The sequence below is a fragment of the Phyllopteryx taeniolatus genome, chromosome 16, assembly GCF_024500385.1.
Source record: "Phyllopteryx taeniolatus isolate TA_2022b chromosome 16, UOR_Ptae_1.2, whole genome shotgun sequence".
Lineage (NCBI taxonomy): Eukaryota > Metazoa > Chordata > Actinopteri > Syngnathiformes > Syngnathidae > Phyllopteryx > Phyllopteryx taeniolatus.
In genome coordinates this window covers 4,569,650-4,579,103 of record NC_084517.1, presented here as the reverse complement: position 1 = coordinate 4,579,103, position 9,454 = coordinate 4,569,650, and the positions used below count along the sequence as shown (strand labels likewise).

The 9,454-nt window shown below is 44.5% G+C and overlaps 2 protein-coding genes across 5 annotated transcripts; one reads left to right on the top strand and one right to left on the bottom strand.

The window, feature by feature from the left end:
• Nucleotides 1–67: 67 nt before the first annotated feature.
• alg1 (ALG1 chitobiosyldiphosphodolichol beta-mannosyltransferase) lies at nt 68–6,478 on the top strand. Of its 4 annotated transcripts, XM_061748162.1 has the most exons (14): nt 68–399; nt 468–545; nt 997–1,100; nt 1,194–1,342; nt 1,947–2,036; nt 2,354–2,467; nt 4,277–4,395; nt 4,593–4,631; nt 4,703–4,762; nt 4,831–4,941; nt 5,680–5,794; nt 5,921–5,996; nt 6,066–6,245; nt 6,341–6,478. In XM_061748162.1, exons 1-13 carry the CDS (start codon nt 105–107, stop codon nt 6,210–6,212), a joined length of 1,497 nt encoding a protein of 498 aa, XP_061604146.1. In that variant the 5' UTR covers nt 68–104; the 3' UTR covers nt 6,213–6,245; nt 6,341–6,478. The 4 variants fall into 4 exon arrangements, with proteins under 4 accessions (XP_061604146.1, XP_061604147.1, XP_061604149.1 ...); XM_061748163.1 differs by lacking the exon at nt 6,341–6,478 and having other exon boundaries at nt 4,280–4,395; nt 6,066–6,212; XM_061748165.1 differs by lacking the exon at nt 6,341–6,478 and having other exon boundaries at nt 341–399; nt 1,050–1,100; nt 6,066–6,212.
• On the bottom strand, nt 6,043–9,342 carry eef2kmt (eukaryotic elongation factor 2 lysine methyltransferase). The gene is made up of 8 exons (XM_061748167.1): nt 9,163–9,342; nt 8,894–8,956; nt 8,753–8,833; nt 8,572–8,673; nt 8,070–8,203; nt 7,755–8,008; nt 6,476–6,625; nt 6,043–6,409 (listed from the first exon to the last, which is right to left on the bottom strand). The coding sequence occupies exons 1-8, from the start codon at nt 9,280–9,282 to the stop codon at nt 6,303–6,305; spliced, it is 1,011 nt and encodes a 336-aa protein (XP_061604151.1). The 5' UTR covers nt 9,283–9,342; the 3' UTR covers nt 6,043–6,302.
• Nucleotides 9,343–9,454: the final 112 nt, after the last annotated feature.

Here is a 9,454-nt window from a genome sequence, read left to right as displayed (position 1 = left end):
CTTAATTCCATGTTTTCGAAGCGGAAGGCCAAAGCCCTGCGTTCCCTTTAAATATGAAGCCCCGCCTCCACCTTTCTCTACGTCATCACAAACCCCAAACAAATATGGCACCGCCCGCTCCCAGCAATCCTGTTCCCATTCCCACTCTTTTTGTCCTCATTCCGCTGTTCTTCTGGGCGATTTGCGGCGCCAGTTCGGGCGTTTGGTGGCCGCTGGTGTCGGTGACGGTCGCGGGCCTCGCCGCCGCGCTGTGCTGGCTGTTGAGGCGGCGGGACGCTGACGCCGAGCGGAGGGTGTGCGTGTTGGTTCTCGGGGACATCGGCCGCAGTCCCCGCATGCAGTATCACTCGCTGTCGCTCAGTAAACATGGATATGAAGTTACTTTTGTGGGCTATTTAGGTAAAACACAAACATACGCGTATTTGATATAAATGTGATTTGTGTTCATTTAAATGTTTTATGTTTAGACAGCAAACCTCACCGAGACGTGTTGAGGGAGGACAGGATTCACGTCTTCCCGATTGCGGAAGTTAAAGGCCTCGGAGGTGAACGTCTTATTCATTTCATCCATTCATTTTCTTTAGTGCGTGTCCTCTTTATTATTAGGACACAAGCAATGGACTGGTCGCCAGTGAAGCACATAATGAGATCCCTGTGAGCTTGCGGTAGCTATTTGTGGACCATGGATTGTGCTGTAAGATGTAACCACAAAATTGTCAGAAAAAAAGCCTACTAGAACATCAGAACTTTATTTGGGGTTATTCATAGGCACTTTAAATGGTGGCATGAGTGCGCTGACTCCCATTTGACAACAGTTTGAATGTGATTGGTTAATTCTTAACTCACTCACATAACTGGTCAGAGGGTGTGCACACTTATGCAATCCTATGATCTCAATTTGTTTTTTACTCCCCCTCATAAAACTATTGCCAAAAAAAAAAAAAAAAAAAAGTTTGGTTCTCATTTTTATCTCTATTTTTAATCATAAACGTCCAGGTGGACCGAAGATTTTGACGTACGTGACTAAAGTGACCATTCAGTTTGCGCAGGTTCTTGCTGTGCTTCTGATGCTCAAGCCACATGGTCACATACTCATGCAGGTGGGTCACGTGACTCCGAGAGAGCCAATCACGACTTGTCACTTTCCTGAAACTGACCTTCAGTTCTGGGGTTGTTTATGTTTCTCTTCCCAGAATCCTCCAGGTTTGCCGGGCATGGCATCGGCGTGGCTGGCGTGCGTCCTGCGCGGTGGCCGCTTGGTCATCGACTGGCACAACTACGGTTACACCATCATGGCGCTCCACCACGGCGACTCGCACCCGCTGGTGCGCCTGGCAAAGTGGTCAGTGCCTTCCGTGCCACGTTTATCATGATGGAGACGTTCCAGACCAACCCGCAATAAGTGAACATTTAAATCCAAGACATGGAAAGAGCATGCTAAATTTTTTTTTATATCTATATATAGTTTTATAGTTTTTCCAGGCACTTTGAACACATTTGAACTTGTTAAATCAAACTCAAAAGTATTCCTTAGCACCTGTTGTCACTCTCTCACTCACACAGTTCTCCAAATAATTATATGTGTAATGCGAAACGCCGTAGATGGGCTAATGGAAATGAGCATAAATGCTACGGTGATTATAAACCTTCAAACAACTGCTACTTTAGCACATGTGGAGCAGCAATCCATACTAAAACTTGTGTTACTCATTTCATGTAAATCAATTTGGTCTGGTCCAGTTTTAAACATTTATAAACTTTAATACAATAAATATCCAGTCTTATGGAATATCGACATTAGGAGGGAAACAAAAACGTGATGTCAAATTTAGGCCATATCGCCCAGCGCTAACTCGCAGGCGTATATTCTCGCCGCTCTGTGGAAACAACAAATTACTGCAATTTAATGACGGAATAGAAGAATAACGCGGTTCTTCTTCCCGCAGGTACGAGCATGTCTTCGGTCCTCTGGCATCTCAGCACTTGTGTGTGACCAACGCCATGAAGGAAGACCTGCGCAGGAACTGGGGCATCAAGTAGGATTTGGGGCTCATGACGCTCCGTTTGTATAACGGTTTAAAGGTGAACTGGAACTGTGTGGGAATTTGGATGTTTCTGCGTGATAGTGTTTCAGACAGTTTAGCGTGTAGCTTGAAAGCAGCTCTGGATCGTCACTCAGCCTGGCTCTCAGGTCATGGTGGAGAAACTGTTGCGGGGGGTTAGTTGTTAATGTAATTTCACCCCACTGTTACATCACAGTAGGTCAACCTAAAAAAAAGGCTTGCTTGGGGACACATTTTCAAAAATAGATAAAAGATTTAGAGTGTTTAATTGAACACGCTGCTCTCTGCAGAGCGACCACTCTCTATGACAGACCGGCAGCCATATTCGGAGAGACGCCGCCGGAGACGCGGCACGAACTTTTTGTGAAACTTTCGCGCACGCTTCCTGCTTTTCGACATAGCGGGTAAGTGCTACAATACGAAAAACACACTTGCACGTTATTTCAAATCAACAATTGTATGTTTAGTATGAAGTGTGAGCTTACAATTAGTAGAAGACAATGTACTGCACTCGGTGTCTGGTCAATACAATTTCTCCTCTCTTGTAAGATAAATGGTAACTGTTGGTCAAGTAACTGTCAACAATTGTATGTTATCAGGAGACGACTCATGTTTAGTGTCTACTAGGACTAGTTTTAATTCTGCTTCTAGTTACTGTTTTGGTTAGAGTTACAATCCAGTTGTAGTTGTGCTTCCAGTTTGAGTTGCAGTACCAGTTCCATTTTAGTTCTAGTTTCAGTTATGGCACTAGATCTACAGCGGCTGAAATAAGTATTTAACACGTCACCATTTTTCTCATTCAATATATTTCCAAAGGTGTTATTGACATGAAAATTTCACCAGACGTTGGGAACAACCCAAGTAAACCATACATGCAAAGAAAGTAGAACAAATAAGATCAGAAATTAAGTTGTGTGTAATAATGTGAAATGACACAGGAACAAGTGTTGGACACGCCAACTGCTATTTATTTAATACTTTGTACAAAAGCCGTTGTTTGCAATGACAGCTTCAAGACGCCTCCTGTACGGAGAAACTAGTCTCATGCATTGCTCTGGTGTGTGGTTTGGCCCATTCATCCACACAAGCAGTCTTCAAATCTTGAAGGTTCCGTGGGCTTCTTCTATGGACCTTGAGTTTCAGTTCTTTCCATAGATTTTCAATTGGATTCAAATCAGGTGATTGGCTGGGCCATTCTAGCAGCTTTATTTATTTTTTCTTTGAAACCATTTGAGAGTTTCCTTGGCAGTATGTTTCGGATCATTGTCCTGCTGAAATGTCCACCCTCGTTTCATTTTCATCCTCCTCGTAGATGGCAGCAGATTTTTGTCAAGAATGTCTCGGTACATTTGCCCATTCATCCTTCCTGCAATAATGTGAAGTTTACCAGTACCATGTGTTGAAAAGCAGCCCCACACCCGTCATTTTCCCACCTACGAACTTCACTGTTGGTATGGTGTTTTTAGGGTCATCTGCAGTGCCATTTCTTCTCCAAACGTGGTGTGCATTTTAGCAGCAAAACGGTTCAATTTTGCTCTCATCAGAGCAGACTATATTCTCCCAGTATTTAACTGGCTTGTCCAAATGTTGTTCAGCAAACTTTAAACGAGCTTTGACATGCTTTTTTTTTCAGCATTGGGGTCTTGCATGGTGAGCGAGCTCTTGGACAACTCTTCTCATTATTCTTTGCACTCCTCTGTCAGAAATCATGCAAGGAGCACCCGATCGAGGCAAATTTATGGTGGTATGATTGGCTTTCCACTTTCGTATTATGGCCCCAACCGTGCTCACTGGAACATTCAGAAGCTTAGATATGCGCCTGTAACCAATGCCAGCGTAATGTTTTGCAACAATTACTTTGCGATGGTCTTGAGACAGCACCTTTTTTGTAGGCCATCAATTGGGACTGAACCAGCTGATATTCATGTGCACTGACAATGGGCTGGATTTCCGTTTGATTATAGATCGATTTTAGGTGTTGTCTTGGCTTTCCATGCCTTTTTGCACCTCCCCTCATGTGTTCAATACTTTTTCCCTGTATCACTTCACATTTTTACACACATACTGATCACAAACATACAAATGTTGACAGTTACTGTTCAAAAATACTCTTTAGTCTCATGCTAATCTACCAAGACATGATTATTTTTTTCTGATCCCGTTTAAAAGGATGTTCTGGTCAGTTTTCATCACAATTTGTTGTTCCGCCCCAGCAGTGATGATGACAACGTTATGGAGAAGACCGTCTTCTCCGAGCGAGACATGGACAAGAACACCGTGACCTTGAGGCCTGATCGGCCCGCCCTGCTGATCAGCAGCACCAGCTGGACTGGTGCGTAAACTGTGACTTATTCTCTTGTATGGATGGCAACAGATGCCTTCTGCCATCTAGTGGAAGAGCATTGAATTTGTTCCGCCCGTCATTAGACGTTGCTGACATAGAAAGATGAACAACCATACTTTATTTGTAGTAAATGGCTCTATGCAATGTCTCCTCTTCCGGCCACCGCTTTGCTCTCCCTCCCGCAGAGGATGAGGACTTCTCCATCCTCCTGCAGGCTCTTCAAGGTAACGCAACAACTCTTCTACTGTCGCACACCGCAGTCAAAAGTCAAGTTTCTTATTCTTGTTCCTGGCAGAATACGAAGAGTTCATCTTAACGGGAGAAACTCTGCCGCCACTTATCTGCGTCATCACAGGTACGGTTGACTTGAATGTTTGATGGTGGGCATTGATTCACTTGTCTGTCTTTTGTGTGCGTGTGAAGGGAAAGGTCCTCAGAAGGAACACTACAAGAAGATAATTGACAGTCTGCATTTGGAGCATGTGAAGATCTGTACACCATGGCTGGCGGCAGAAGACTATCCTGTCTTGTTAGGTCAGATTGAAACTCTTTTAAGTTGGGGGAGGCTACACACGGAACAATTTTTAACATCGTATTGGTGGTGTTATTAATATAGCCTACCACGGTTGCGCTTTCAATCGCTTAATTGTACTAAGGAAACGCGTAGGAAGCCCATTCAGAAATGAGCTCGTGTGGCCTTCAACTAACGCCCACTCAAAACGCAGACTGGCTAGCGATTATCCAGTTAACATCCAGCCGCTAACTTGAGTCGACAAAAGCCGACTGCACTCCCGTTCGCTGACGCACACGTCACTCAACGGACCAGGTCCCGCCTTTTAAAGCCACAAGCGCTCAAGTCGCAGATGCAGTGTGGAACGTGAGGATGGCGACCCCAAGTGGACAAAAATAAACCCTGCCCCTTACGTGCAATATTGTATTGTTTAATAATGCAAAATCAACTTTTAGCTAGTTACAGTGGACCCCAGTCATTTGCGCTAATTGACGCTCGTTATAATTGCCATTAAACAAAATGTGGAGAAGAAAACGCCTGTAAGCGGAGAATCAGGTCCCCAAAAAAAAGATGTGGGGGGGGGTCTACTGTACTCGATTACTCAATGAGATAACCGGTAGATTACTCAGTACTAAAATATTTGATAGATGCAGCCCTAGTGGTAATAAAAGGTGTGATGTTAGTGGTTGTAGTAGTAGTAAAAGTGTTGGTAGTAAAAGTAGTGTTGGTAGTAGTAGTAATAATAATATTATTATTTTCAGGTTGTGGTGACCTCGGCGTGTGTCTGCACAAGTCTTCCAGCGGTCTGGACCTGCCAATGAAGGTGGTGGACATGTTTGGATGCTGCCTGCCCGTCTGCGCCGTCCACTTCCTGTGGTGAGTTTGGTACTAAAATGTACAGTGCAATGGAATGCTGTTCACGGTGCTTCACTTTCATTTAAAAAAAAAAAAAAAAAAATGCATAACAAATTATCAAAAAGAATGATCTTGGTTCCCTCTCAGCCTAAAAGAGCTGGTGAAGCACGAGCACAACGGTCTGATCTTCTCAGACGGCCCGCAGTTGGCCCGGCAGCTCAAGGTGGCACCGCAATTTCTTCATTAAAAACAATAAAATAATCCACGAGTAATTTTAACTTTTTATTTCCAGACTCTCCTGTCAGACTTCCCCAGCAACGACGGCAAGCTGCGCGCATTCAGGAAGAACCTCCACGCCAGCCGGGGGGAGCGCTGGGACGACAACTGGGACCAACATGTCCTCCCACTCTTATCCTCATCCTCCTCTTCTTTTTCATGATGTACAGGGAGTCGAACCACACTTACAGCAACGGTGAATTGTTACTGAACATTCCCTTAAAGCAGACACTTTTGTAAATAATAAAAAACTTTATTGACCCGCAAACAATTGGACGAGCTCTATTTCAGATCCTCTGCTGTACTCAAAGACGCGCTTGACAGCGCCACTCATCACCCGGTGGCCAATTCCAGCATCACCTGTCAAGCAAACTTTTGTTAGACACGATTGGCCAATCGGTGCGAGAGGTTGCGTCTTCGCCTTACTCAGATTGTGCTTGAAGCCAGCGTACGTCCGCGGGTTCCTCACAGTGGAGCAGATGAAAACCTCGGCGGGAACCCGACAACCACGCTGCCTCAGGATCTTGGACAGAAGCTGGACCAGAACCGCAACCACGTCGGGATCGTACACCACATCTGCAACACACACAGAGCAATCAATACACTTGGCACAGAAGTATAAATATTCCAGGACATATACAGTGCTGTCAAAAAGTATTGGCGCCCCTCTCAAATTCTTCGATTTTTCCATCGTTTCCCCAGTGTAGCTATTTTTGGTCCACTCTTCCTTGCAAAATTGTTTGAATTCAACAAAAATTGAGGGTTTTCGAGCATGAACGGCCATTTTGACTAGGCCATTCCAATACCTTCATTTTTTTTTTTTTTTAAAAGCCATTCAGAAGTTGACTTGCTGGTGTGTTTTGGAACGTTATCCTGCTGCAGAACTCAAGTGCCCTTCTTGCTTGAGGACACAAACTGATGGCTGAACATTCTTCAGGATTTTCTGTTCAGGAGCAGAATTCGTAGTTGCAATCAATCACTGCAAGTTGTCCAGGTCCTGAAGGAGCCCAGCAGCCCAAGACCATCACACTGCCACCACCATGTTTGACTGTTGGGGCAAGGGGGACAATTAACTTTTTCACACAGGGCCTGGTCATCTCGAATAGCTTTTTTTTCCCTTAATAAATGAAATCACCATTTAAAAATGATGATTTTAAAGTGGGGAAACTATGCAAAAATAAGGATTTAAGAAGGAAGCCAATATTTTTTCACAGCACTGTATGTCCTGTACACATTTGAAAACGTCTGACCTTCATCATTCCAGAATATGGACCCTGCAAATATGTAACGCTTAAGCATTGTACAATGGTGTAAACATTCTGGAAGAAATTTTCGATAAACATTCCAGATCCTTTTTCCTGTAGCATTCTACAACATTTTTCTGACATGCTTCTAGAAAATATGTCCCTCAAACATTCTAGAACAGCAAATATCTCATTTTATCTCTCGTTTTGGTCCCAGGTCTCTGCTGGTCATTCACTAGGTCCCCCCCCCCCCCCCCCCGTATGGTTCTTGGATTTTTGCTCACTGTTCTTGTTATCATTGTGACCCCACGGTGTGAGATCTTGTGAGTTTGAAGGTGTCCAAATACTTATTTTCCCCCATAATCTGCTAATAAATTCTTTAAAAATCAGACAATGTGATTTTCTGGAATTTTTCTGCTTTTTTCAAACCATGAATCCTGCATCATTGCAGAACATCAAACCTGCTGCTATGACCACGTCTGCGCTGATGTCATTCAATCGTTCCTCAGTCACGTCCATCCAGTCCAGTTCTTCCACACTGACTTCAGTCTTGGTGTTGTTTGTGTTGTTGTTGAGTCCATTGATGCTCAGGTTGTGTGTGAGCCTCTGGAGGACACCTTGGTGACAATCACTGAAGATGTACGAGGACGGTCCACACAAGCGACACACGGCAATGCCAGTCAGACCCGCACCGCTACCCAGCTCCAGAACTTTCCTACAAAGGAGAACTTCATGTTCATCAAGTCTGGAAAAAATTCTCTTCCACATGGTGGTACCTTCCGGCAAAGGTCTGCGGATGGCCCAAGGCCCACTCGGCCAGGTAGAGGGCCGCCTCCCACGTCACCAGACCCGTCGTCCCCTCAGAGATCAAAGCCACGTTCTCCAACAAGCCGACTGCGTCCCCGCATGGCTAAAGGACAACATACACCCAACTGCGTGTAGTTTGGTACTGTTAAAAAACTTCGGCATCCTTCTTGAGGTCACTGAGTGTGGAGAGGGTGGATTTGGTACCATGAGAAGGTTCTGTATCCTTCATGATGTCACGGCGCATGTGTGAGGTGAGTTTGGTACCATCGAGTTGGTTCTGCATCCTTTGGGATTTTGTCGATTGTGTGTGTGTGGGGTGAGGTTCGCACCGTGAAGTCAGTTCTGTGTCTCGTATAATGTCACGGAATGTGTGTATACCAAGTTGGTACCTTTATATCGGTTCTCTATCCTTTGTAATGTGATTAAACAGGTTCTATAAACCTGTATGATTTTAATGTGTGACTTTGGTACCAATAAGTAGGTTCGGTATCCCTCTGCCACCTCTTGGGCTGCCACCACCTCTGCCAGAGCGTCGTAGAGCTCATCCAGAGGTTCGCACCCTGCAGCTTCCATCTGCAGATGAGTGTCACCATGACGACCGCATCCAGAAAACAACGGGACGGGGAAGGGAGGGGAGGACAAAAACACTCACGCGTCTAATGAGCTCGGAGAGAAAGCACTTCCTGTAGCGCGGCGATGGCGGAAACTTCCGGCAGAGCGAGTGAAGACACGTCTGACAGAAACGTGAACATTAGACTTCATTTTGTAACTTATCAGTGTGTGCACCACTTACCTGTTTGAGGATATCTAAGATGACATTAGATGATTTGCTGCGTTCAAGGTCCTTTTCTAAAACCTGTAAAGGGCAGCGTCTCAAATGTAGATGTGGTTATTTGATTAATAGCTAACATGTAGGCTTATTACGACTACGCCAAATTAAGGCAAAAACACTATAATGTGATATATCAGCATTTATTTTAGCTCAACATATTTCCTGAAGGAAATCCTAAATCCAGATATTTACGAACGAGGTTTGGCTCAAAGCAGGCTAGCAGTACTCACCGTCCAGGGGAATGAAACGAGGCGACTGGTAGCGAAAAAACACGACTGGAAACGATTTAAAATGTCACCTCTGTCTTGTTCTCTTGAGTCAAACTTTATTTTTGACTCCGCACAGTCCATCTTTTCATGTGCTCGCTTGTTTACTTCCGCGTCTGTCGTGAAAAGCGTCGCGAGAGTTCGAGAGCCTCTGGGTATTGTAGTCAAGTCAGTCAGTCTTTCTATGTATTTATTTAAAACATGCATTCATTTTTTAATTTTTATTTTTCCCTGTGTATTTTATAGCCAGAAACTA

What these genes read in the sequence shown, in the direction of transcription:
- eef2kmt (XM_061748167.1), bottom strand. Translation starts at nt 9,282, where the DNA reads ATGGACTGTGCGGAGTCAAAAATAAAGTTTGACTCAAGAGAACAAGAC. An exon ending in CCGCAGACCTTTGCCGGAAG is followed by an intron (nt 8,009 to 8,069) that starts GTACCACCATGT and finishes TCTCCTTTGTAG; the next exon opens with GAAAGTTCTGGAGCTGGGTA. An exon ending in AGACGTGGTCATAGCAGCAG is followed by an intron (nt 6,626 to 7,754) that starts GTTTGATGTTCT and finishes TGTGTGTTGCAG; the next exon opens with ATGTGGTGTACGATCCCGAC.
- alg1 (XM_061748162.1), top strand. Translation starts at nt 105, where the DNA reads ATGGCACCGCCCGCTCCCAGCAATCCTGTTCCCATTCCCACTCTTTTT. An exon ending in ATGGTCACATACTCATGCAG is followed by an intron (nt 1,101 to 1,193) that starts GTGGGTCACGTG and finishes TTCTCTTCCCAG; the next exon opens with AATCCTCCAGGTTTGCCGGG. An exon ending in CAGCAGCACCAGCTGGACTG is followed by an intron (nt 4,396 to 4,592) that starts GTGCGTAAACTG and finishes TCCCTCCCGCAG; the next exon opens with AGGATGAGGACTTCTCCATC.